We start from the raw sequence: 27286 nt of genomic DNA on the forward strand, positions 1-27286 counted from the left end.
TAAAAAAAAAAGGAAAGGAAAAAGAAAAGGAAAAAGGAAAGGAAAAGGAAAGGAAAAGGAAAGGAAAAGGAAAGGAAAAGGAAAGGAAAAGGAAAGGAAAAGGAAAGGAAAAGGAAAGGAAAAGAAAAGGAAAGGAAAAGAAAAGGAAAAGAAAAGAAAAGGAAAGGAAAAGGAAAGGAAAAGGAAAGGAAAAGGAAAGGAAAAGGAAAGGAAAAGGAAAGGAAAAGAAAAGTAAAAGGAAAGGAAAGGAAAAGGAAAGGAAAGGAAAAGGAAAGGAAAGGAAAAGGAAAAGGAAAGTAAAAAAAGGGGAAAAAAAAAAAAGAAAAGAAAAAAAAATCACTAAGGAAATTAATCAAAATTGTAGTTTTTATTAATGAGCTGTTGAGAAAGGATGGTTTTCCCAAAGAAGCAACAATGAGAATACACTGATGTTTGGGTAGAGAAGGGACAACTTTCTTGCATGCTTTTTTGTCTGCCAGAAATGAAACTGTGGGAAAGCAAACCAGGATATTTAGAAGGGATATTTCATTCACAACTGAAGAGTGATGCCTTGATTTTCCTGAAAATTTGCAGACTCTCACATTTATTTTTATGTACACCTCTTCAGGAAGGAATTCCTTGCAGCTTTTTTTTTTTTTTTTCTTCTTAGCTGGTTGGGTTTTCTTTGAAAACCAATCTCTGCCCTTCCTACAGGGCTTTTCCTGGTGCAAGAAAGAACATTTATCAACTGGTAGAAAGGTTGGTAACACCTCTCTGTTACCAAGCTTGCTGAGAGGATGAATGTTTGGTTAAACAGTACACTCAATAATCTAAATTAAGATGACTTATTGGTATATCCCACATGTGAACAACTGGCTAATTTTGATTTTAGAGTCATGGTTGGACTGCCATGGGTTGTTTTTTTTTTTTTTACATCCCACTTTTCAGAACAGCAGGTGACATAAGAACCAAGTGGTGGTTATTTGTTGGAAATTGAATATATTTGCTGACTGGAGTTGGTTTTTTTTTCTTCCATCACTTCCCTCACTCACTCCAGCCCCAAGGTGGCACTTTGCCAGGTGGACTTTGTGGAGAAGGGTGACATCCCCTCAGCAGAAGTTGAATTCAGGCTGGGTTTTGGTGGTGTCCATGCGGGGTGATAACGGAAACGGGTGTCGAGTTGAGTCAGTTGAGAAAAAAGAAAATAAATGAGTTGTCCTGACACTTTCCTCCTCCTTTTCTTTTAGCTACAGCTGCAGAAAACCCAATATTTGCAACTGGGACAGAGTCGTGGCCAGTACTATGGTGGGTCACTGCCAAATGTGAATCAGATTGGAAACAGTGCCATGGATCTGCCCTTCCAGGTGAGTTTAATAGAGTGTTTCTTTCTTTTTGATGATGAATGCTGTGCCTGTGTGCTGGTTTTTCCTCACAGGAGACCATGAGGTAGCTGCTGGTTCAGAATATAGACCCGTGGCCTCAACAAATCATGCTGTTTCAAGCATTTTTTTTTTTTTGCTCTTTTGGAATGGAACATGGTTGTGTTTGGGATGTGTGGATCTTTTTCTCTGGTGTATATGTAGTGTTAGATACCACTTCTCCTGTCTCCAGTTGTGATGCTTCTGGGTCAAGACTTTACAGAGGTGATGCAATTTCTTTGTCAGTGAATATTCAAAAAAAAAAAAAAAATCTTTTGTGAAGATGCTGGAGACTCAAAGCAAAAGTGGAAGGAAATCATCTGAGGAGATGTGGAGAGCTCCAGCAAATGGAGGGTTTAGAAGGTACCCCATGTGCATGTTCTGTGGGAATAATGCTTGGCTTTTAGGAGAGGAGTAGGGAGGATGGGACAGAAACTGTGTCAGAATGGTCCCTTTTCTTCCTCTGGCTGAAAATTAAATATAGGGATGGGCTGCTTGATTATTTCCTTGCTGTTGTGAGTCCAGAGGCAGTGCACTATGAACAGAAAATCAGTGTTGTAGGTGGATATTTTGCATGTTTGGACAGAAGGTGGTGTGCAGTGGATGGGATTAGGTGATGAATATTTCTGGGACTCCTCATTTTTATAGTTAGTTGATGTAGGGTGCTCAAAAGAATTAAAATTTCTGCCTTAGTTTTCCTCTTCTGAGTAGTAACATTATCTCACAAGGATGTGGTAAGAAAAAAAAAATTGTAGCTTGTGGTTTTCTGGTGAAGGCTGCCTTAATAAAGACAGAGAAACTATTGATGATTCCTCTATGCATTTTGAAATACATGGAGGCAGCTGAATTTGTGGAGGTTAAAAGCTTGAATCTTGTGCAAGAGGAGAAGCAAATGTCATATTTTAATCTGGTTACAGGGGTCTGTAATGTTAGGAAGTCTTTAGGAGTATTCCCCAAGTGTCTGGTCTTTTCAAGACCCATAGATTTTGGTTTCAGTTTCTTTTTTGGGAGGTTCATAGTTATTGTTCTTCTTAAGCAAGAATATTTTTCTGCTTCATGGCTGTTACTGACCATTATTTCATGGACTTGTGGTCCTGAAGCACACAGAGTGCTTGGAAGTGAGCATTCAAAAATTTATGAATGACTAGAGGAGGACATGGAAACAAACTGTCCTTAAACCCCAGGGTTTTAGAGACTTTTTTTTCTACAAAAACCCAAGATTGCTACCACAGCTAAAAAACACTGACAACCAACAAAAGAAAACCCTGTATGTGGGTTGTGTTTTTCTAAGCTAAAATAGGATAAAATTGCCCAAAGCTTCTTGTAGGATGTGCTGCTGAGGTGCAGGCTGTCTGGTTGTGTCTGGTGAGAGCTTTGGTGTCTGAGAATTTTGGTTCTTTGCATTTACAGCACAACGGAGCTCTGGCAGAAGCCTTTGGAGCAGTTCCTGTCTCTTTGGTAAACAAGTATTTAGGTTTGTGCAAATACGTATTTAGGTCTGGTGTTCTGTTTGCCCAGGTAGATACGTATTTTAGCACATGTTCCACTTTTTTTTTTCCTTTTTTTTTTTTTTTCTGGTTATGCACAGTATTTATTTGATTCACCCTCCCAGCTCCAAAGGAGTTCTGCTCTCTCACATCAATACAGGTTTTGCCATGCATCCCAATTTGGAACATGCATAATAATTCCTGTACAGACTCCCTGGACTTGCTGTGCTCTGATGGATGGGGGATTTGTTTGGTGGTTTCTTGGGCACTGTCTGTGATTTTTTTTAAGCAATCTCTGAGCATGTGCACTCAGCCTGCATGTTGAGCTCCAGTGGGGAAGGCACAATCAGCACCCAAATGCTGCTTGGCACCAGCAGGCACCCAAATATAAACTGGCAGAAGGTACCACCCCTCTCTTTCCCCCTCATCCACCTTGCTCCTTTTTATTTCTTAAGTCAATGTCTTGATAAATCTTAAAGGGACACTGTTGCTTTTCAGCTCTGAGCTTTTTCCTTCCTGTCTGTATTTAGCTGCTTTTTTTTTTTTATTTATTTATTTTAATATTATTTTTGGAGTTTAGGTTCTGCTCTCAAATCCTTGAAAAATTTTCAGGGAAGCAGAGAACAATTCTCCATTTGTCAAACATGATGCTCAGGTGTGTTGTTTGTTAAAATCAGAGTTGTTTAAATACCAGGGATGAAGATTTTAATGAAGGTGTTGCCTGGTGTTTGATCCAGAGTAAGTTTCCAGTGGGATGGTTGCTGAGAGAAACCAGTTGGAGGTGACTCCTATTTTCTCAGATGTTTGTCTTTTTTTCTGCTTTCCCTGGGATTCACTTGGGAGCTTTGTTTTCCTGGAAAGCCAGGGACCAGCATTGCCCCAAAATTCCTCTCTCTGTAAATTGCAGCCCTGAGACACAGGACATGCTCTGTGTTGAGTTGTACACAGGTGACATTTTTGTTGTGTTTATATATGGAAGTTGTGCCAAAAAAAAAAGAAAAAAAAGAGGGGAAAGCTTCAGAAATAACTTATATTTGCATTCAACTTTTTGTCTGTATACTCATTGGCTTCCTTTTAAATTCCAGGTGAGGTTTGCATTCTGTGTACTTCAGACTGGCTTCTCCTTTTTTTAGTAACCTTGTGGTTGAGACCACTGGCATAGGAAATTGCTTTTCCTGTTGACCTTCCAGACTTTTTTTGGATTTTGGTGCCTTTTGGGGGTGAATTGATCTAACAAGAGTACAAAGGAGAGTTTTGTTGCTGGTTTAAAGTGATGAATGTTCCCAGATTGGTGTGGAGCTCCTTAGGTAAAATTAAATTGTTGTTCAGCATTTGCAGCAGAGTTTAAACCAACACGTTTTAATTTAAATTCCTTCAAACTCAGGTGCCACAACTTGAGATTTTTCAGTCTTCATACAGGGAAGTCACACTTGTTGAGGAACTCAAGTTAAAACTGTGATTTTAGTGGCTGAGAGTAGGTTAAAAGTCACTGTGCTCTCTTTCTAGTCCCATGTTGACTCAAGCAATATTCTGCTGCATATGAAGTGTTGGCCCAGGAATGAGAAAATAAACACCACAGCCACTTTGCATCCATTTATACTGACACAGGTTGTGTGTGCACTGAGGGAGAGGAGACTAATATTTGCTAAATAATAGAAAAAGAGTTTAAAATAGTAGAAAGACTCTTCAAAAAGCTATTACAAACAAAAGACTTAAAAAGAAATGTAAAACTTGTTAGGAATAACAATTTAAACAGGCAAAGCTGGCCACTTTCATCTTTTTTTTTTTTTTTTTTTTTTAATTTTATTTTTTATTTAATGTGGAAGCCAGATGGTTTCATGGCTTGGCAGACAGGACAGTGCATTTGCCACGTGCAGCACCTGAATGGAGGAGGAAATTTTGGATTTCCAAACAGATGGTGTTGAGGGACTCAGCAAAGCTGTTCACATTGGCAAGGAGTGGAAGACTCTGCAGCTTTTTTTCCCCAGAGCCCCACAGATTGCTGTTGAAGTAGGAGCAGAGGTTGACTTTTTGGTACTTCTTGTCCCCTCCCCACAGGTAAACTCTGAGAAGGGCTTGTGAAAACGTGGGAGAAATTTTCCAGCTTAGCCTGGGAATTCCTTATCCTTTCTCTGCCATCCTCACTCTCTCAAATCACTTGCTTGCCAAGGAAATGTTCTCCTGATCTGAGGAGGAATCAAACCCACCCAGGTTTGCTGTGCCACCTGAACAAAATGAAAAGCACTCCCAAAAATCTTGGGTGCTGTGCCTTTTTTTTTTTTTTTCTAGACAGAGGAGGAAGGAAACTGCTTTTCTTTTGGAATTCTACCAGTGTCCCCTTCAAACAATTCTGCTGAAAGGAGGGGTGAAAGGACTTTTTGGAGAGAACACCTTGTGTTCTGGTGAATGTTTCAGCTCACTCTGCATCTCCCTCCTGCATCCCCTGCCCTTGCAGCATGTTCCTCCTGGATGCATGCAGCATGCAGCCCCCAGGGAATGCCAGCAGCTCCCTGCCACCCTCTCCTGTGAGATTTTAGAGATCCAAAGGTTGGAGAGCAGTGCTGATTTATGAGAGGGCAGGTCTGGCATGATCTGCCTCCACTTGTCTCTGTCTGGAAGGCAGAGCCTTGGTCATTGCTTCCCATGGCTGGAGTGAAAATGCTGCTGGAGGCAAAATCCACCTGGATCCAACTTCTCCAAATCCGCCGGAGTTTTGTTCCTCAGCATAACACAACCTTGCACACCATACAGATAGGTTCTGGGCAGACTGCTGTCTGGGTGCTGGGCTGCTTGTAATTTTCCTGTGTCTCTCTCAGACTCCTTTTCAGTCATCAGGGCTGGACACCAGCAGGACAACTCGGCACCACGGGCTGGTGGACAGAGTCTATCGGGACAGGAACCGCCTGGGCTCCCCGCACCGCCGTCCTCTCTCTGTGGATAAACATGGCAGACAAATATCCTTTGCTTTGTGAGCTGGCAGTCAGCACCTGCCTGGTCAGTGACATCAGAGTGAGCAGTTTATCCAGGTCCCCTCCTCACCTCTCAGCAGAGTTGCTTCCCTTCTGCCTGCAGTTCATCTCCTTCTGCTGAACTGCGATCTGGTCTCTAGGTACCTCCAGTTCTGTAAAGTAAGCACTCACCTTTCTCCCTTTATCCCCACTCAGAGGTGAAGAATCATACACCTGGAGCTCAGAGGGATTGAGATCCTTGAGGGAAAAGCCAAGGCAGGCTTGGTGAAACTGAGTTTCCCTCCAGAATTGAGTCAGTCAAAGCCAGAATTATTCGTCGCAGTTCATTGTGCATTTTATTCCAGGTTGATTCATCAGCTTCCCATTTGCCAAGTGCTATTTCTTCTTGCCATTTGTGAAAATGAATTAGCTCAGTATTTCTGAGGGGCTTAAAATGTGCTGCAGTCCAGCTGGCTTGATGGGGCTAAAAGGGGCTGTGTGAGTGGGAGGGCAGAGAGATGACAGCTTCTCAGGGAAGAGTTAAGATGCTCAGAAAGTGAAAAGGAAGATGCAAGTCCTGTTGCTCAAACATTTTAACATTGCAGATAATATTTTGCTTGAGTGTCCTTTTAAAGTCAGGATGTTCCCTGCAGGGGGTCTGCTTGTTCCTCTCCTGTGAGCTTAGCTGTTCTGACAGGGTCAAACCTGCATTCTTCCTTAGGAGAAGGTTTCAAGCAGCCCTCCTGGTTAAGTGAGAGAGTGGTGTTCTTGCCCTTAACCTCCAGGCTCACGTGGACAGCTGTCCCTATGGCACTGTGTACCTGTCACCACCATCAGACACAAGCTGGAGAAGGTTAGTAACACAATTTTTTGCTTTCTCTGATACTACAGCACTTCCATGGGCACCAGAGCCCTTTATTGTTCCCCACAGCAGTTGGTCATCAGGATTGCCCTGTCTTCCTCAATTTGAAAACCAGTATATTTTTTATTTCTTCTATTACTTTTTTAAACTTAAGCTGTGCCAGCTAATGGTTTGGGTTTGTTTTTTTTTTTTTTTTTAAGGGTAAATCTTGCCAGGTGTTCCAAGGCATGCCCCAAAACTGTTGAGTTGTAAAAACTTGGGTATTTCTCACTGCACAAAAACTGGGTTAGTCTGGCCTGGCAGGCATGGGGGTGGAAAGGAGCACCCAGCTTGTTCCCACCTCTCCTGCTCCTGAATTTGGTGGTGGCCAAGTGCAAGACATGAGGGATGTGTTGAGGTTTTCTCAACTCCACAATATCCTAAACCAGTCATCTCCCCTCCCTATCAACCAGGGCTGCTTTCTTTCCAGATTAGTGTAACCATAGTATGTGTAAGCAGCTTTCAGCTAGAAAACTGCATTATTTGATAGTGCATAATCTTAACAAAGCATGTCAAATTATTTTTTAACTCTGGCAACCAAATTATCCTGTATTCCTCTCATTATTGAAACCATTGCTTCTCAAACTTGAACTAATTTGTTCTGCCATTTGATTGTTTCACAAGGCAATTGTGTCTGGTATATGCCCTATATAGATTTTGGGGTTTTTAATGCTAAATATTCAGGTTTTACTGAGTTGGTTCTGTTTCTCTGGGATTAATCACTCTTTATTTAGAAAAACTGACAATAAAGATTTTTTTTTTGGTGTGTTTCAGGACAAATTCTGATTCTGCTTTACACCAGAGTACTATGACTCCAGCTCAGCAAGAATCCTTTTCAGGAGGGTCACAGGACATGCAGCAGAAAAGAGGTAAACAGATATTCAGACAAAATGATACAGAGCTAAGATAACTTTTTCCTGAGCACCTTATCCTGTAATTCTTTGTGTCCTGGGGGGAAATATCACCAGGGCTTGTGGGACTCCAGTGTTTAGGCCCAGTGGTACTAGAGATTTGCACTCTGTAGTAACTTTGAGGCAGGTGTAGAATTCACAGGCATTTCATGGTCAGGGATAGGAGATTGTAAAGGAGCAAAGCTTCATCTGCTCTGGATTTCTGGGAGTGCAGTGACTGGTGAGTAAACCCTGAGAGGCAATGCTTACAAACTGTACTTTGGCATCTTTAGTTCCAAGCTGGAGCAGCTCAGCCCTCCAGCACTAACAATTCTGGTGCCCTCTGCTGGCCTTTGTTCCTGCTGTCACTTCAAGAAATACCTGAAAAGCTCTTAAATCTGTGGAGAGAAATTTAATCCTTCAGCAACCACCCAGTGATGGGTGAACACGCAGTGCTCAGGTGCCACTGGTTGGGGTTCATTGAGAAGAGGTTACTTAAGAGTTTTTAAAAGGTTTAACTTCCAATCTGAATATTTCTTACTTAATATTTAAGTAAGATTCCTTTTGTTCTCATTTCTTAGTTTTATTACTGACAGTCCCTGGAATGGAGGAAACCACCTCTGAAGCAGACAAAACCCTCTCTAAGCAAGGCTGGGACACTAAAAAGGTAGGAAACTCCCATTTCAAGCTGTAGAGATTTTATTGTCTAAACATATTTAGATTAAACTAATGCCCTAAATATTTTAAAACAAAAACTGCTTGCAGAGATTAAATTCTATATTGAGGAAACACTAAACTTTAGATCACAAGAGCACTTTATATATGTGTGTGCATGCATGTGTTTGAATATATCAGGAGAAACTCTTTAAATTTGAGCCTTGTTGGGCCAATAAATCAGAAAAGATGAGAGATCTAAGAGCTTCACAGAGTTCTTGTGTAGAAGAGTAGCTCTTCTGTGGAAATGCATTATATAAAAGTTACTGATTGAAATATCTAATATATTAATTATATATTAAATTAATATAAAATTATATATAAATATATATAACATATAATATATATATAATATATATAAATATATATAATATAAATTATATTATGTATATATAAGTATATATACAATATACACAATAAATATATTATATATAATATATATAACAATATATATATAATTATTTATATATACATATATATGTATATGCATACATATATGTATATATTTATATATATGTATATATAACATAATATATATAATATTATATAATATATAACAATATATAACAATATACACAATAAAATATATAAGTATATTATAACAATATTAAATTAATATATAATTATATATTAAAATAAAATCTAAACCTAAACATTCATTTCTAGCAGTATCTTTGCCTTTAAAAATGTCTTCCTTCTGTTTTAGACTGGGTCATCAAGACCTAAATCATGTGAAGTTCCAGGAATCAAGTAAGTTTTGAGCAATTCTGTTCAAAGAGCATTGAGATCTTTAAGAAAGAATGTTACATATTGAATGTCCTCTTGCTTTTGAGTTTTCTGAAAAGCCCTTAGACTGCAGTAGATACAAGCCAGAACCTCTATGAGTGACCCATTGGCTATTACATCTCTGGTTTGTCAAAAATACAATATATAATTCTGCATAAGGCACCTTCCTTTTTTTAAAAAAAAAAAAAGATTTTTATAAAGATGTTTCTAGCATTAAATTTAAATTGTGTCTTTTTTTTTTTTTTTTTCCTTTATTTAGCATCTTCCCATCAGCTGACCAGGAAAACACTACAACACTGATTCCTGCCACACACAACACAGGTGGCTCCCTGCCAGACCTGACAAACATCCATTTCCCTTCCCCTCTCCCAACACCATTAGATCCTGAGGAATCCACATTCCCAGCCCTCAGTAGCTCCAACAGCACTGGGAATCTTGCTGCCAATCTGACTCACTTGGGCATCAGCACTGCCAGTCAGGGTAAGCTCATAACTCTTGAGATGTTTTTCCAGATTGTCCATAATATGCCACTTGGATTAAGTTCTGGAAATTGCTGAATCTGACTGTTTTGTCTGAGGTAATTGATTAACATTCCTTTTTAAACAAGTTTCTAAAGAGAGAAAGCTGTATTTAGCTACAGGATTTCCAAATCCTCTTTCATTCTTACCTTCTGGGTGGCCCAATCTGCTTTTTTGGTTTTTTTTGTTTTTTTTCTGTGGAGAAGACAAAAGGAGAAAGGAGCATCCCAAGTGTGCCCTTCTTCTGATTATTCCACACTTAGGGAAATACCTCAATTAGGCCTTTTCATTCCTTTAAAATGGTGGCTTGGGTTTTTTTTTTCAGTGTGAGGAGTCTTTTGGAGAGGGAACATTGCTTGCTCCACCTGAAGCTAATTTTCTCTTTTGTGCACTCAGGAATAATGTGGAAGCTTTGCAAGGTGTGCTGGTTTTTGTCAGCTTGGGTGCTTAAGTTTTGAAAATATCCAGAATATTCAAGCTACATGGAATAGCAGAGTTTGGGGAAATAAAGATTTTCTTGAGTGCTGCTTGAGCTGGTAACATGGGGAGTCTGAGTTGGGTTTGTCAGGCTTTTTGGACTTTGGAAATACTGATGGTTTAAAAAAAACCACCACAAAACCAAGACAAACCACAAACTAACATTATTTTTCCATGCTGGCAATTGATAATATGCTGATCAGTTGATAATTTCAGGATGAAATTTAAATATTATAGGCAAATAGCCTCAGCTGGTGATTTTTATTTTTCAGATGGTTTCACTGGGTCACACTCAAATAGCTGTGAAGTGGGTTGCATTTTTTTTATTGTCAATTTTTATTGACAATTGCAGTCAGTTGATTCCTAGAATAGAAATTAGGCACTGTGTCCAAAAATAAAGTACATTTCCTGTGGCAGGCAGGATTCCTTTACCCACTTAAAAATCCTTTTGTATACTGGGAAAAGGAAATAATTCTGACCAGGCTGCTGTAGGGTTATGACTGAGCAGTTAATATTTAGGAACTAAGCAAGAAGACAGTTTAACCCTTTGAGTACAGGTGCACTTCTCAGCATCCTTCCACAAGTTTTCTGGTCTCAAAAGAAGGTTGTACAAAGTTGCAGGGATGGGCTGTGACAAAAGCAGATGTCTGTGCAGGTTCAGCTGTGATGTTTATAAAAAAAAAAAAATGAACTTTTTGCATGGAGTGAGGCCAGATCAGGTCACTCAATTTTTTTGCTTTACCCATAATTAGCAAAGTCAATGGTATAAACCCAAAGTGATGGCTACATAACTGCTTTCAAAACATCTCCTGATCTGTCAGAGACATAACAGATTACAAAGATAACTCCTGGATGATTTTCTTGCTTCCCTTTGGAGACTGCCCCCCAGTTTAATCATTGGCATAGTCAGCACTTGGTGCTTTTTTTAACCATTTTTTGTTGTTTATTTTTTCCAACCCCTCCTTGTTTCTCCTTCAGGCTCTTGAGCAGGAAACACAAATGCTTTTCAACCTTTCTGCAGGAGCTCTGGGCATTGCACAGGCATGTGTGTCCTCAGCAGCACCCCAAAAAAGTGGGGAAACAAGCACTGTCAGGTCAGAAAAAACTACCAGCAATTTCAGGATAGCCATTTGAGTTTGTCAGGTCACTGACATCTTCCATGAGATGCTGTTGATTTTGAAAGCATGGCAGGGCAAGCCAGGCTTCAGAATCTGCACAGTTTGAGCCAGTTTGCCTGCTGGCTCCTTGGCAGCCTGGACTTCCTGGCTCCCTGGCAGCCTGCCTGAAAGTTTCTGAACATTTGCCAAGTGCCTAGGAGCACTCAGGCTCCTCTGAATTCCTCCTCTCTGGCAGCTCTAGAAGAACAGCTCGCTCACTAGATTGTCCTGAAATCACTTTCCAGGGTGTCTCAGTTCCTCTAGGGTGGAGCAGAAAATGAGAGAGGTTTCAAAACCTAAAGATTTTTGAGGTTTGGGGTCTAGAATTTGAATAAAATTACAATACTTGAATTGTTTATCCCTACCCCCTGCTAGGTCGTGGCTCTTTTAGAGTGTGAAGGGTATTTCCTGCCTTCCTGTGCACTGGCATGCCATTAAAAATGGAGTACTTCCTGTGAAACCAGTTTTTCTCCTGCATTTTCCATTAAAGAGGTGTTTGCTTTTGTAATATCACAAATGCCCTCTGATTAATCTCCTTCCATGATCTCTGAGCCTCTTCCTGAAGTCTGAGCCCTGTGCAAACAGAGCAGAATGTGCTTCTCCTGGGTTCGGTGCGTGCAGCCCGGGGAGGTGTGAGGCAACTGTCCCACTGAAGCTGCTTGAACCTGAACAACGTGGTTGGGTTTGGTCCAGGATAAACCACAGGGATCCTCCCCTCATCCTGATGCTCTTCAGCTTGACAAAAATTAATTGCAAACGAGCCAGCAAGTTGCAGCCTGAGCACACGAGGCACGGGCAGCGCTTGGCTCGAAGCGGTTGTCCATTTGCCCCGTTCTTTTTTCATCCTTTAGGTGATTGCCTCCACACAAGTACCAAAAACCCCTTGCTCTGGTCCTGGTGACAGCTTGTTTGTTTGGTTTGTTTGGTGACAGCTGATTTGTTTGTTCCTCCCTGCAGGAATGACAACCACACCAGCCCCTTCCCAGCAGCACCGCGCGCCCACCGTCAGTCCCCTCTCCTTGAGCGCAGACTCCAGGCGACCACAGACACAGCAAATGTCTCCCACACTTTCCCCTTTGTCACCAATTACTCAGGTAGGAGCTTATCTGGAGAATTAATTAATTTTTTAGTTGCAGGTGAATTGGTTTATTCCACCCCAGGAGAAGCTGGTTGTAACTTCCTGTCTGTAATTTAAATGCATTCAATAATACAGAGCCTTAAAAAGGGAGAGGCTTGGAGAAGGGATAGGTTTTTACTTTTGCTTTGCTAGACCTGTAGTAAAAACCATCTCTTAGGACACTCGTCTGTGATGGTATTGTCCCAAAGTTAGTTCTGAAATCTGAAAGACATCTTTTTAATTCATGAGAGAAGCTCAGTTAGATTTAAAAATTTGGTCGCTTAATTCCGACTCCCCAGTTGCCTGGGATATGAATTTCTGACCTGAACATTCAACAGGGCTTTTAGACTATTTGTTTCCTGCACACGAGGTGATACTGTCTTTTGAAAGTGTTCTTGACTGTTTCTGAACCTTTGGGTAACATTTTTTTTAAAATGCATTTTTTAAATGCATACATTATTATTTGAAATTTCTGACCTGAACATTCAACAGGGCTTTTAGACTATTTGCTTCCTGCACACGAGGTAATATTGTCTTTTGAAGATGTTCTTAATTGCTTCTGAGCCTTTGGGTAACATTTTTTTTTTAAATGCAAGGTGAGATTGACTTAGTACTCTTGATGTGCAACTTGGTGTGCTTGAAAACAAAGGGGATTTACCCGATTTTGATTCTTCTTTTTAAGGCCGTGGCTATGGATGCATTATCCCTGGAGCAGCAGCTTCCCCCATATCCCTTTTTTACCCAGACAACTTCCCAACAACAACAGCAGCAGACCCAGGTGGCAAGTTCCCTGCCTCAGAACACTCCTTTAATGCAGACCTCTGGTTTACAACGAGGAACACAGCTCCCCCCACTCTCCGTCACGGTACCTTCTACCATCCCACAGTCACCTCCAGGCAGCCAGACCCAACCATCCATGGGAATAGACATCAACTCGGTAAGCTGGGGCACAGCTTTCCTGCAAAAAACCTGGGAGCATCTCCAGCTTAGTGTTCAGCCTTTTAGGGAGAGTCTGGAGTCAGCTTAGAATGATTTTGGTTGAATCCACATCGAGAGAGGAAAATGTTGTTTTGCTGGATGCTGAGCAGGGCTGTAGGTTCATCAAACTCTGTGTGTGATGGGACCAGCTTGAATTATATTTGCATTTATTTCAGCCCTTTGCTGCTGCTGTTGCTTTGGGGTGTTTTCAGGCTGTTAAATGTCACCCTCCCATCCCAGCACACTGCTGGTTATAGTGTGCTGGGGACAGGAAGAGTTAACAGAGCTTTGACACAGAAACCTGCTGACAAAAGTTGGAGACAACCAGGTATTTTCTTCAACTTTCTGCATTTAGAACCTTTTCATTTTAAGGAATCTTAGATCATACATTATTATTTTAAAAATTTGGATTTGTTGCTGCCTTCAGATAGTGGAATGGTTACAGAGAGCAGTGAGTTATGGACAGACTTTTCTTTGCTTGTTTGAACAAGATCTGTTGTGGTACATTTTGTCTCTCTCCACATGAAAATCCAAAATGCAGAGCAAGATCAGGGTTACAGGCCAGCAAGGGAAGAATGTCCCAGCTCATCCTCTGCTCATTTTGCCTCCCTTTTTTAGGATCTTGGTTGTCTGACCTATTTTGTCCTCCTGGCACTGCTGTAGTGACAGTGATTGGTTTAGAGAATGAGAAGAAAGTGTAGATCTAGCACTTGATTGTGGATTTCCTTTGTGGATGAAGTTTGTAACAGTTGGTTCTAATAAGTGCTGCTTGAAAGAAGCTGCATCCCTTTCAGGATTGGAAGGGGAAGAGGAGGGATAAATCCAGCAGTGGGAAAGACACTGACCCACCCAAAATGTGGCTGAGATGATTCTGATACTCATGTAGCTACTGGTACAGATGATTCTGATTTTCATTCTTTGCTTTCTGTGTTGCTTTCCTCATCCTGAACTTCTTTATGGCCTTAACCTCCAGGGTCCTATCCTTCCCTTTTAAAGCAACTAAAATCATACATAAACAGATTCAATGCTAATTTATCAAAATGCCTTTTGAGCTGCATTACAGTCTCACTGACATTTTTTTTTTTTTCAGTTTTTTTCACATGATACTGAACCTGGTTTTGCTGTAGTTTGGGTGGCTGCTAGAAGTGCAGAAGTAGAATGCAGAGCAAAAAGGGTGAAGACAGATTTCCTTGATGTACAGAACTGAAACTTAGAAAGCATTCAGTGTGTGCTCCCTCACTGCCAAGTTGTGTGATGGAATTGCTCCTTTTTGTAGAACTGGATTGCATTTTTTCCTCAATCATCTGTTAATTCCTAAAGGAAGTATTATGAGACAAGCTATACTTAGTGTTTATGTTAATTAGTGCAAGGTTCTATTCCAGTGCCATTCAGATTATTAATTGGTTCAAATCCAGGCTTCTTCATGACTTAAGAAGGGTAAATCTTTGAAAATGTGTTCTCCAGATGCCTGAGAACAATGTAAGGGTAACTTAACATAAACCTGCAAAACACAGTGTGAATTCTCAGACAATGTCTCTTCCATGTCCTGGGGTAAAATGCAGCTTTGAGAAAGGTTTCAGTCTGTGTGGTTCTGCATTTCCATCTTGACAACACCCCCCAGTGATTTGAGAGTAGGGAGAGTAATAGGAGAAGGATTTCCAGAGCAGTGGAAAGACAGAGGGTGAGAACGTGTGGGTATGGCAGTTGAATGAAAGCAGAAATGACATTATTTTTGAGTTATTCCCAGCTTTCAAGGCTTCTTTTCCCTAAATCATTGGATTACTAGATATATCTATTATTTATTTTTTTTTTCAATTGAGGGTTACTGAGAACAGGGAGAAAATATTCCAAGAGTTTTGCTTGTACTACAACCCTTCCCTGCTCCCAGCCCTTCAGTCAGCTCAGCCCATGCCACGCTGAGACCTTAACTCCCCCACTGACCATTTCTTCATACATAGCCAAGACCTGCTGAAGAGGATGGTTTCTCCCAGCTTCCTCGACCTCTCTACACCAGAAGTTTTATAATTTTCCAACCTTCCATCAACCCCATGGTCTTTAATTCTGTGTTGTTCTGTAGGCTTCACTCCAGCAGTACCGCAGTAATGCTGGATCCCCAGCCAACCAGTCTCCCACCTCTCCTGTCTCCAATCAAGGCTTCTCTCCTGGCAGCTCCCCTCAAGTAAGGGACTCTGTGCTTCCACAGGCCTTGCTTCTTGTGTTTGTTTTTAGTTGAGTCTCTCCATTACTGACCCATAGTTGTCTCACTGTAATTGTCTGTGCCTCATGCGTTACTGATGTCTCATCTTGTTTGCAGTTTCATTCAGTTCCAGAGTTTTTCAATAGCTGGTGAATTGCCTTTTTTGATTGATCAGAGCTACTGTTTGGATGCTGTTAAAACTCCTTGGGGTGTGCTGTGGACAGAACCTGCAGGGAGATCCCTTTCCATTAGCAGTGTCATGAAGGAGCTGACAGATAAAGTTGGGAGGGTAGGGAAGAGAGAGAGGGAAACTTAAGTGCAGGGTAACTCCTGTGGCAATAAATACCACTTGTGTGGCCAAATGCATTTGCATCAGGACTTTTTTTTTTTTTAAATAAAGGAATATACAGTCTGACAGAAAACACTGGAGAAAATGCTTTTAATTAGCAGTTTTATCTTGCAGCTTGCAAGTAATGGGTTAGTGAACACGTTTTCTTGCATGCTGGCTGGTTTTTCTTCCTGTGTATGTATATACTCATACATCCACAAGTCTTAGCTTGGTGTGTGTGTAATCCCACGAAGGGAAATTTTTATTTGGCAGCAGCAGGACAGTTACAAACAAGGCAGTGGATGAGGGTGCCCCTGATGTGAGGGAACAAAGACATTTTCAGGGCAGAAATAATCTGATGCTGCTAAAATAGCCCCGCGTGGCTGCTTTTTTCCTACATCCCACCTGTAGAAATGAGATGCAGGATTCCAGAGCATCACAACAGAGTCTGAAAACACCTTTTCTGTTTCATCATTTAACATTGAAGGCTGTAAGGAGGATCCTATCTAAATAAGTGCTGCCCCTTCATGGTTCCAAAGCAGAAGCTCCGTCTCTCCTTGCCATTAGCCAGAGACAGGTCACTGGTAAGCTCAGTAAGAGATCCGAGTGTCAGGACTGTCTGGATTTTCTTTTAACCCTTGCTTAATTGCTTCTTAACTTCTTTCTCTTCTGCCTGCTTCTGCCAGTGCTGCTGTGTCCTGTGTGTGGCTCAGAAAACCCCAGCAGAATTATTCCTCTGGGCTGTCGTGTCGAGCAGCGCCGTTGCCTGTCTTGCTGTAAATTCTTAGGTCCAGTTCTGATCTTGGCAGCACGTCTGGTTTTGATTTTTTTGCATTGATTTTCTTTCCCCTTTGACCTCTCAATAACTCTGTCTTGGTTTTATCCACAGCCTTGTCACCCCTGCTCAGTCCAAAGTGCAGCACGCACTTGACTGCTATTTTTATTTTTATTTTTTTTTCCCTCCTGGGCCTGTTTTATCCTGTAAATTCTTGCTTAAGTTTTGCTGTTTTCAAGTGGGACACCATAACACTGTGTGAAAGGAAGGAGGTTTGTTAATACTGCTTGCTTGAGTATTGGCCTCTTAAAAATCTCCCCACAATTATTTTTTGCTGAATGCAAACTGTGAAGCAGTAGCAGAGTGAGCTCTCTGTGGTGGTGGTTGCAAACATTAAGTGTGGAGAAAAGCAACGGGGGAAGAAAAACCAGTTTGGAAGAAAAATTTGGGTTGGTGGTGATGGTGGGGGCAGCTCCCAAATAGGAGGATCCATTTAACTGTGATCTGCCAAGACTAAAGGCAGCTGGGTTCCAAGAGCAGAACGTGCCCCTTGTGGAACAGTCTGGCAAGAGTGGAGTAAAGTGGGTGAGACTGGGTGGGTGTCCTCCACTTGCTCCCATTTTTCTGATGAATTTTAGGTTCAATCTGTCTGGATCAATAGGATGAGTGATGCTCTCTAAAAACAGCAGTCATGGGTTTGATTTTTATCACGTAGGGTTCATTCACCAGAAGTGAGATCTTTTTTGTTTATTTTTTGCCATCTTTCTGCACCTCCAGATCTTATTTGCTCCTGTGTTTTAGATGTGTGTTTGAAGGCCCTTCCTGTTCAAACAGGAATTGAAAAGCTCTGCTTGTAGTCCTCAGCTGTGTGTTTGCATGGCTTTTCATTGACAATGCCTCATTTATTACTACTTTTCTCCTCTAACACCTGGCATACTGTTCCAATTAGTTAGAAATCTGCTTTTTTTTTTTAAGTAGAATGGCTGTGTACTGGATAATATGGTATGTATTTTTAGATTAATAATTTAAGCCAGGGGTTTTGTGGTTTGGGTTGTGTTTTGTTGGGGGTTTTTTTTTGGTTTGTTTTGTTTTTTTTTCCTTGCAGTCACCACATCATTAACCCAAGAAGATGTACTGTTGACAAAACAGACCTCGTCTAGTGTTTCTGGAGGAGATGGTGTGAGCAAGATGTTTTTCACAGAGCTGTTGATAAATTATTCTAGGCTTTGGAAGTGTTGAAGTAATGACATTTCCAGTTGATTTCCTTTGGGACTTTCAGTGCTTACAGATGTAATAACCAGGATAGCTCAGAACTGAGGAATAAATGTGGTCTTGTGTGTTTTGTTAGGAGTTACTAACAGAGCCTTGCACAAATAGATTTTTGGGCCCCTCTTTATTGTTTTTCACGTGGCCTGAACTTTACTGGGATGGGAACAGTGCTTGGTGGAATGCAGAGATTTTAGGGGGTTTGCCCTTCTTCTGAAAAGCTCCTGTAAAAAATGAAATGACAGAAGCTGAAGGGAAAAAAACCAACCCTTGATTCTCTTTGGAACTGCAGTTCCTTGGGTTAGCTCTGTGCTCTGACTGTATATATGCTTCTTTTTAAAAGCAGGACATGTAGCAGGTTGAATAATGTGGAATTTGAGTTGAGCAAAGTGTGACTGAGCAACAAGTAAGAGGTCAGTGGTTTAAAGAAAAGTGTGGGTTTCTTTTCTTTAAGTGGTGCTTTGCTTTCTTCTCTTGTCAGGGATAATGTGGCTCTTGCTTGTGATGTTTGAGGACGTAGAGCAGCAAATGGAGCTTTGAGGGACCAGATGATAAATTGGAGTTCCAGCTCCAACCAGTTTCCATCTTTACCTGCTTTTAAAGAGGGCACTGAGATGGGTGGCAAGCTGCAAAGATGTCATTCTTGTTCTCTGGGCATTACTGTGGCAGATGATAAAAGCCCAGGGAAGTGAATCCAAACCTTGTTTTTGTCCATAAAACCCTATTCTTGGCTCAGGCTCCATTTCATCAGCCTGGAGGATGAGCTGCCTTCCTTGGGTTAAAGCATTTCTCCCAGAGAAGTTACTCTGACTGTCAGTTCTTCCCTTGATGCCACATTTATCCCAAAACATCCATATAATGTGTGAGGATTCTGGCTGGAAGTGGAGAGGTCTTTGTTTGCTTGAAGAATGTATTGTTGCTTCAGTCCTGATCTCATGCAGGTTCTGGGCAATTTAGAGGCTTTTATACAAGATTTCCATTCTTTTCCTTTCCAACCTTCAAATAAGCAGCCCTGAGATTCACTACAGGTGTAGGAGGGAGAATGGTTAAAATGTGGTGTTTGCTGCCTTTTTTCTCTTCACTTTTGTGGATGTCATCCCAGGGTTTTGAGTATCTTAATCTTAGGCTTTGTTTGGCTTTTAGCTGCTGTAATTTCTGGGATTTCCTAGGCTTTTGCTGAATTTCACATGCTGAGGAGGTTTCTAAGGAGAAAATTTGGGGCTGGCTTCTTTTAATGTGTAGATAACAGATATTTCCAGATAAGAGCTGGGAAATGCAAGGTATATTGAATATTTTTTTCAAGCTAGATACAGACTCCATGCAAATTGCCTTTTACAGATGGTAATTTTATTAATTCTTTTTTCAGCTGGAGTGTCAGCATTCCTGATAGTTTTAAGTAAGGACTGATCCCTCCCTGATGCCTGGTGGTTCTTTGGGACAGTACTAACCAGCTTGAAATCATCCCCCTCAAATTCTTGGGTCAGCTTTAAAATGATTGAGAAATGATGGAGAAGAAGAGCTGAACATGCTAGAGGGGACAGTAAAAAGGGCTGAAGAATTCCACCCAAGGTTCTTGCTTTTGAGCTGCTGATCACACCCTTTAAAACCCTGGGTTTTCTCATCAACTTTTCTGCTCTGGAGCTAATTCTGGAGAAAAAAAAATCCCTTTTCCTTTGGCATGTTGGTGTGTCAGTGGCTTGACCTGTGAGCAGGAGGCAGGGAGCCAGCATTTTGTCCTACCCTGCAGTTCCCTCCTCTTGAGGATTTGCCTTTTAAAAAAAAAACAAAAAAAAAAGCCACAACAAAACCCCAAAGTTCCCCAGCAAAGCAGAAGCTGGGGAGGGATTTTCTCCCTCCTGCTACCTGGCACACTCATCTGTCCCCATAAATCCCAAGTTTTCTGTCTTGTGTGTCCTCCATGAGGAAGTTTTGTCTGGTTGACTTGCCTGTGTTTTTGTGCTCACCACACTGCAGCCTCAGGGTGGAAGGGAAATATTTGAATATTTGATGATTTTGCTGCTGGTTGGTGGTTGGTAACAACCCAGGGCACTGCTAACTAACCCTGAGGAGCAGCAGGCAGGAGGCTGGAGGCACAGCACGTCGTGGGGACCTCTGTTTGTGAGATTTTTGCACCATAAAGACTCTGTTTTGTTTTCAGCATTCTTCCATTCTGGGGAGTGTATTTGGTGACTCCTATTATGATCAGCAGATGACAGCTAGGCAGGCTAATGCCCTATCCCATCAGGTGAGCAAATTCATCTCAGATTTTCAGCTCTATTTCGGCCACTTTCAGCTTAAAATAAATATAGAACAACTTCTGATGATATTATGTGAGATCACATTTTGTCTGCATAGTTTTACTTCTGTTATTTTTAGTTTGCAACACTCCGGGTTTTTCTTTTATTATTATTTTTTTTTTTTTTTTTCCCCACTCTTCTTTTCCCTTCCTCCCTCTCAGCCATTGTAGCAGATGTTTTCAAAGGTGTTCTGCCAAGTGTGTTGGATTAAAAATAATGAAAATAAATTATAAAAAAAAGAAAACAAACCAAAACCACATTTCTGGCCATAGTTGTGTTTGGGAAAGAATGATCTGATAATTATTTTATAACAATATTTACTCTTGAATTTGGCAAACGAGTTGTGCATGGTATCAAAACCTTTGTTAATTTGATCAACCCATGCATTGTTTTGTACAACTGTGAAATACCCTCTGGTGGCAGGAAAAAATGAGAGAGCTTCTGAGAGGCAATGCTTGATGGGCAGAAACCTGAGTTAGCAGCATGAATTATGTTGGGTTTTTTTTTTAAAAAAAAAAACCACTTTGTTTTTAAGTTACCTTTTCTTCTGTTCTTACAATATCAAAAGCAACCAATTTATTTTTGCATCCACCCCTCCCCCTCATTCCCTTGCACTCTGAATTTGGCAGTAAACTATTCTGGAAAGTGAAGTGCCAATATTTTGATCAACAAAACCTAAAGATGAATTTGTTTGCCTGTTTTCTTACAACGTCACTTCCCTTCGGCCTCGAGCTTTGTAAGTTGCTGGGTGGTTTTTTTTGTTTTGTTTGGTTTTTTTGTTTGGTTTTTTTTTTGGTTTTTTTTTGGTTTTTTTTTTCCTGTCTTTCCTGATTGGTTCCAAGTAATAATTCCTTTTGTGCCTTGGTCTTCAGCTGGAACAATTTAATATGATAGAAAACGCCATTAGTTCCAACAGCCTCTACAGCCCCTGCTCCACCCTCAACTACTCCCAAGCAGCTATGATGGGACTTACTGGCAGTCATGGCAGCTTGCAGGACTCACAGCAGCTGAACTATTCCAGCCATGGAAACATCCCCAACATCATTCTTACAGGTGAGAAAAAAAAAAACCAAAACAACAAAACCCCACAGAAATCCCCCTCCCTGTTTCTCTTCCTTCTGAACCCAGAGTGGGAAAAGGGCGTTGGGTTTGTTCTTCCTTGTGTCAGCAGTTGGGTTGCTGCTCCTGATGGCTTTTGTTAAATGCCAGCAAACAGGTAGAGCTGCAGTGGCAGCACAAAGGGGTTCAGAGACCTTCCCTGCCTCTGACTTCACTGGCTCCAAACTCCTTCCTCTGCTGCTTTTGCCACCACGGGATTTTTTAGTGTCACATATGGCAGCGAATCTGCTCACGGTTGGATGTTTGGAAACAATTTCTGCACAGGCCACTGAGAAAACTGCAGTCCAGTCCCTGTTTCAGCCAAGGACTCTTGCTGATTGGAATAACAAAAATTAAATTTGTTCCTCCTAAACCTAAGGGAGAGAAAAGAGACCCCAAGTGACATCACTTTGTGGCCCCCCCCCAAATACACGTGTGTGAATTTTGCTTTGCGTTAGGTCAGGATGATGGGATTGAGATGCTCTGACAAAAATCTGTAGTTCCTCCAGCTGGAAATGAGGATAGATGATTTCTTGTCTGAACTTCAGACCTTAGTTCAATAAATTCTTCCAGATTTTTTTGCAAGCTGCTTTATGACTCATTGGCCTGGCAAACAAATCTTTGTTACATCCTGCCTGACACCTTTCTCCTCTTCATCCCCGCAGTGACAGGAGAATCTCCTCCCAGCTTATCAAAAGAACTGACCAGCTCTTTGGCAGGAGTGGGAGACGTCAGCTTTGACACGGATTCACAATTCCCTCTGGATGAACTCAAAATTGACCCTTTAACCTTGGATGGACTGCACATGCTGAACGACCCAGACATGGTCCTCACCGACCCCGCCACAGAGGACACGTTCAGGATGGATCGGCTGTGAAGCAGGGACACCAGGAGCGTGGGAATGATGCTTGTTCCTGGAGCCCAGCCCAACTGGAGAGCCCGATGGGTCAGTCGTGGCAGAACAGGAGCTGCTGAGAGCAGTTGCTCTGTCCTGTACACCCTGTACACAATGAGTAAAGCTTGTTGTTCTAAGCTTGCAAGCGCTGCAGACCCCCTACTCCCCCGTCGCGCCGTATTTCACCCCTTCATCTGCTCATTGCCATGAATGAGTAAGGAATTCCCATCAGCCTTTTCCTCTCCAGAGCCACCCCCCCCCTCCCCTTTTCCCCTTCTCCTTTTTTTCCCCTCCCCACCAAAAAAGCTCCAGCGTTCTGTTGTGGGTTTATCCTTTGCACTAGAGAAAGGGGTTGGGTTTGGGCAGGCGAGGAAGGGGCAGAGATTTTCTCACCCCCCAACCCGGTGGCTGCTGGTTGGGACAGGGAGGGGAAAGCACCAACTAAAACCCCCCCATTCCCCTCCACTGATTCAAAAGCAAATCTCAGCATTGCCACCCTCCTTTTTTGGGGGGGGGTTTCAAGGTGGGTTTGACTCTGCTTTGTGACAGCTGCTTCGTAGAGTGAAATGCTTCTTCTGTGGTCCAGCTGCCTGTGTCTGCTCGCAGGTTCCTTCCCCTCTGCCTGGTGTCCTGCACCCACTGCCTCTTCTCATGCCCTCAGCAAACTTGGCAAGGCAGAACAGCAGCCCCAGGGCTTTTTGCAGTCCAAAAAAAAGGCAACTGTAAACACTATTTTCAAAGTTTTTTGTTTTTTTTTTTCCGTTTTGTTTTGTTTATAATATATATGTAATATATATATATTTCTATATATGTATACATATATATATATATAGCATTTCTGAGCACACAAAAAGTACTATCATTCATTACTTGATTAGCATGGAGGAAGGATGAGAGCATTTTAGAGCAGCTAAAAGAGGATAGGAGACTAACTTGCAGAGCATATTTCTAATTTCACTTTGTGAGAGATTCCTGGGCAACAGGAAGGGCATTCCTATAGCAATGCCTGGCTCAAACCATGACTTATTTTTTATTTTTTATTCTTATCATTACTTATTCTGTTACCGTTATTTATGATCTTTGTTTGTTGTTGTTGGTTTTGTTTTTTTTTTTTTATTTAAGTGTTTGGATATTAGGAAAGTAGCTAAACTACATACAGCCAATTGAAGCACTCTACGTAATACTTGTACAGGACATTTTTTTTTTTTTTTTCCTGTATTTTTATTCCAGAAATATATTATATATATTATATATATAGGTATTTTTAACTAACTGGAATTTTAAACAGATGTGGAGCAGAAGGAAGCTGAAGGCAAGCCTTGATGTTTTCCTTTCATAAAGTCAAAATAGGGTGGCAGGAACTTCAGTATTCCTTCTTTTCACCCTGGGGAATAACTGGCTTGCTCCCTGTACTGTATCCTCAGCCAGGTGGAGATTCTGTTTTAATTTATCATCATTTCTCTTGGTCCTGGTTAAGGTTCTGGCCTGGGGTGGAATGGACCAGAGAGAGACACTGCATCAAAACCCAACAAACCCAAACCACAAACCTCTGAGCTGGGGGTTTCACTTAAATGTCAGGGCTGAATTGGGGATGATTCCCACATTTCTGCACTTAGCAAATTTGGAAAAAAAAAAAAAAAAAAAAAAAGGCATTTAAAGATTTCTCAAGAGCCCAGGCCAGCCAGGGGGGTTCTGGTGGAACAGTTTCTTCCTTACATTATGATCTGCACAGTCACAGGGTCCAGAAGTACCCAACCCTTCAGTAGGAGAGAATTAACATTTATTTTGGGTAGAAAGGCTCCAAAATAAAACCTAGAGGTAGTCCCACCTCTTCTGGCTCTCCACTCACTCCACATCACCTGGGTTGGTTATTTTTTATTTTATTTAAAACTGGGTCCATTCTTTTTCAGCTGTCAGGAAGGCAAAAAAAACCCTTCAGCATTTCTGCCCAGCCCCTTCCCCTCCAGAAAGATTTATTAATTTTTTTTTTTTTTTTTTGGGGTTGTTGTTCCTTGCTGTTTTCAGCAGGTGATAAGGGAGGTCTGCAGAGGAACTCTTGATCAGTTATCTTAGGTTTCTGTGTGCTTCCAGAAATCTGTCCTGAGATTCAGGCAAACACTGCTGAGCAGGATTGTTGTTGGGATCTCTCTAATCTCTTTGCTCACATTTGTGCCATTAGTTGACCATTTGCACTAAAAATGTTGGGTTTTTCTTTAGATCATTTCTCTGTCTTTTTAAAAAATATTATTATTTCTCCCTTCCCACACGATGGAAAAGTTTTTATTAAAAGTGTGGGGTTTTTTTTTTTTAAATTTGTCAGAATTGAAGCTCAGTAGTTAACTCCCAATGTCTGCTTATTTCAGATTGCTAATGCTTTTTCAATTTAAGGAGGAAAAAAAAAAACCAAACCACCTCAATAAATTAAGGTAGCTTCAAACAGGAGGAAACCCCAAAAGACCAGGAAGGATTTGGGCACAGGTGACTCCAAGTCTTTGCTTTCAGACAGCCACAGGTACAGTGTGAACTGAATAAGCTTCTTGTAATTCCTTGATGGATTTCTGTCCTTAGCTCTCTCTCTCTTGTTCAAGTGACTCCTGTGCATGTAAATTCTTGTTTGGGATCTATTTTTTTAAAACCCAGAGTCACTTCAGAACGAAGCATCCCAGCAGGAGAGGAGATTCCTCACTGGAGGTTTTGGCAGGGAGCTGTTGCTAAATGCTACCCTCTCATTTTTTATTTTTTTTTTTTTTTTTTTTTAAGCACGTGTATATAAGGGATCTTGTTTACCAGACTTGTAAGTAGACATTGAAAATGGCCTTAATTAAAAAAAAAAGAGAAAAAAAGAAGAAAAAAAGAATAAAAAATAACATGTCTGGATGCAACTGTCAAAATTAGGGACCATCTAGAGGAGAGAAATCCAGGTTTTTGTTCCTCTGGTGCGGGGCAGAGGGAGAAGGGAGCTTTGGGAGTGGGAAGGAGGGATGTGACGTCATGGTGGGCAGCAGATGACGTCATGGTGGGCAGCAGATGACGTCATGGTGTGACCTGATGTGCTTCATCTCCTGAGCCCCAGTGGTGGGCAGCCAGAAGCTGCTTTTTGGGCACTGATCCTTTGAGAACCAGAGCAGTGAGCCCAGCAGCTCTTGGATTTTCCTGCCTGGCAGCATCACCCAGGAGCTGTTTTTTTTTCCCTTTCTTCCCCTAAAATTCCAATTTTTTTTCATTTTAGCTTTTTTTTTTTTTTTTTGGAAAGCCAGCCCCATCTTATGAAGTTGTCAAATGTAACCAGAGGATCCCCAGTGTTTCTGGAGCAAATAATCTGATTTTAATTGCAAATGCTTTTATTTGAAATCCTGGGTTTCAGGAGCTGTTGGGAAGGACTGGTCCTGCCCAGCTGGGGAAGGAGGAGACCAGAAAGAGAAATAAATCACTTAGCACTTAATTTAAATCAATTAGTTAAAAAAAAAAACACCTAAACTAAAAAAAAAAATATTATTTATAACTTTATCAGTTAAATGCTGTTGAAACTGTCTGGTGTCTCCAAGGGTCAGTGCCCAAACATCCCTGCTGAGTGAACCCTTCCCCCCCCTCCCCACATGTGTTTTTATAGCTAGAAATATATTTATATTCCCAAATTCCCCAGCTGGACTCTTGCATTTGCCAATACAGTGGGGAAAAGCTAGGAATAAACCCACAGTGTCCAACAATACTGTGATTTTTTTTTTTTTTTTTTTTTAAATTTTATTTTGATTTTTTTTTTTTTTTTTTTTCCAAAGCAGACCTTGTTAGGAGGGGGTGGGAGGAGGGGGGAGAGGAGGAGGCTCTTGCACTGTACATAGTTTTCTGCATCCTCTTTGGAATGAATCTGCACAGGGCGAGTTGGGTCCCTCCCTGCTGCATGGGGGGGGGACCCTGGGCAGCCCCCACCCTGCCAGCTCACTACTGCTTCTGCATGTCAGTGACCACCTCCAGCCACCCCTGAGTGTGCAAAACCTTCCCTGGACAGACAGCCTGCCCTTCACTTGGAGTTCAGGATGATGATGATTATTATAATTATGATTATTATTATGATTATTATTATTACTATGAAGGGGCAAAAGTTTCCAGAAAGAGGCAGCAAATTCGTTTCAGAGATGGTGAAATTCTTTGTACACTTTCTTAACCTTCTTTGCAATTGAATGAATTGATGATTATTATTTTTTTTTTTTCCTTAAATAAAAGAGTGCCTGAGGAAAAAAAAAAACAACAAAACCAACCAAAAAAAAAAAACCAACCAAACCCTGGTGCGAAGCCCGAACACGTCTGGATGAACCTGCAGCTAAAAAAGCAGAGTTTGCCTGAAAAAACAGCATCTGGTAAAAAAAAAACAGCACCTGGTAAACTTAAAAAAATCCTTTCAATTTCCCTCAAAAAAAAAAAAAAAGAGATCCTGACTGTGCTTGTTCCTAAAAACTTGGGATTTCTCCTTGAAATCCTTCCCTGAACACGAGCGTGGACCTCACCCTGGAAACCCCTTCTGTAGGAGCAGGAGGAGAAGCCCCTTTGTCCCTGCCATAGGTTCCAACGTCCTCTGTGCTTTCAGGAGAAAAAAAAAAAAGATAAAAACCAAGAAAAAGGACAAAAAAAAAGTGCTTATTCCTCTGACAAACAGAGCCCCTGTCACTGTGATGGCAAAGTGGAAGCGCAGGTAGCGTTTGTTACGTGTCTGTTCTTTTTAAAAAACAAAACAAAATGAAAGCAAAGCAAGACAAAAAAAAAAAAAAAAAGACAAAAAAAAAAAAAATCCAACCAAAAACCCAACGACTATCAATTTGTAGTGTTCCTGTTCTTTGTATTTTTAGTTGCATCTTATTTATACTGCTCAGTGTAGGCATGGATTGCATGTCAGTTTTCTATGCGGGCACCATGATGACATTCTGACTGTGTATTATAAATCATTTTTACCTTTTTAAACAGAATCATTGTGTGGAATTTCTATACTGCAAAACAAACCAGAAAACAACACTACATGACCTACTCTCTTCATTTTGTGTTATTTATTTTATTATCTGGGGAGGGGA

General features: G+C 41.2%; 1 protein-coding gene across 3 annotated transcripts in view; it reads left to right on the plus strand.

Annotated features, from left to right (window-relative positions):
- Positions 1-27249, plus strand: part of CRTC1 (CREB regulated transcription coactivator 1) — a 46652-nt gene extending 19403 nt beyond the window's left edge. Inside the window, exons 2-15 of one of the 3 annotated variants that reach the window (XM_071728160.1) lie at positions 1227-1343; positions 2808-2855; positions 5701-5838; positions 6624-6685; positions 7508-7602; positions 8205-8290; positions 9044-9087; positions 9383-9603; positions 12233-12369; positions 13075-13329; positions 15448-15549; positions 20095-20181; positions 21106-21286; positions 21997-27249. In XM_071728160.1, coding sequence (XP_071584261.1) covers positions 1227-1343; positions 2808-2855; positions 5701-5838; positions 6624-6685; positions 7508-7602; positions 8205-8290; positions 9044-9087; positions 9383-9603; positions 12233-12369; positions 13075-13329; positions 15448-15549; positions 20095-20181; positions 21106-21286; positions 21997-22208 — 1785 coding nt within the window. In that variant the 3' untranslated portion in view covers positions 22209-27249. The remainder of the gene's footprint in view (positions 1-1226; positions 1344-2807; positions 2856-5700; positions 5839-6623; positions 6686-7507; positions 7603-8204; positions 8291-9043; positions 9088-9382; positions 9604-12232; positions 12370-13074; positions 13330-15447; positions 15550-20094; positions 20182-21105; positions 21287-21996) is intronic. The other 2 variants (XM_071728162.1, XM_071728163.1) reach the window with 2 other exon arrangements.
- Positions 27250-27286: the final 37 nt, after the last annotated feature.

This window comes from Heliangelus exortis, chromosome 28 (assembly GCF_036169615.1).
Source record: "Heliangelus exortis chromosome 28, bHelExo1.hap1, whole genome shotgun sequence".
NCBI lineage: Eukaryota > Metazoa > Chordata > Aves > Apodiformes > Trochilidae > Heliangelus > Heliangelus exortis.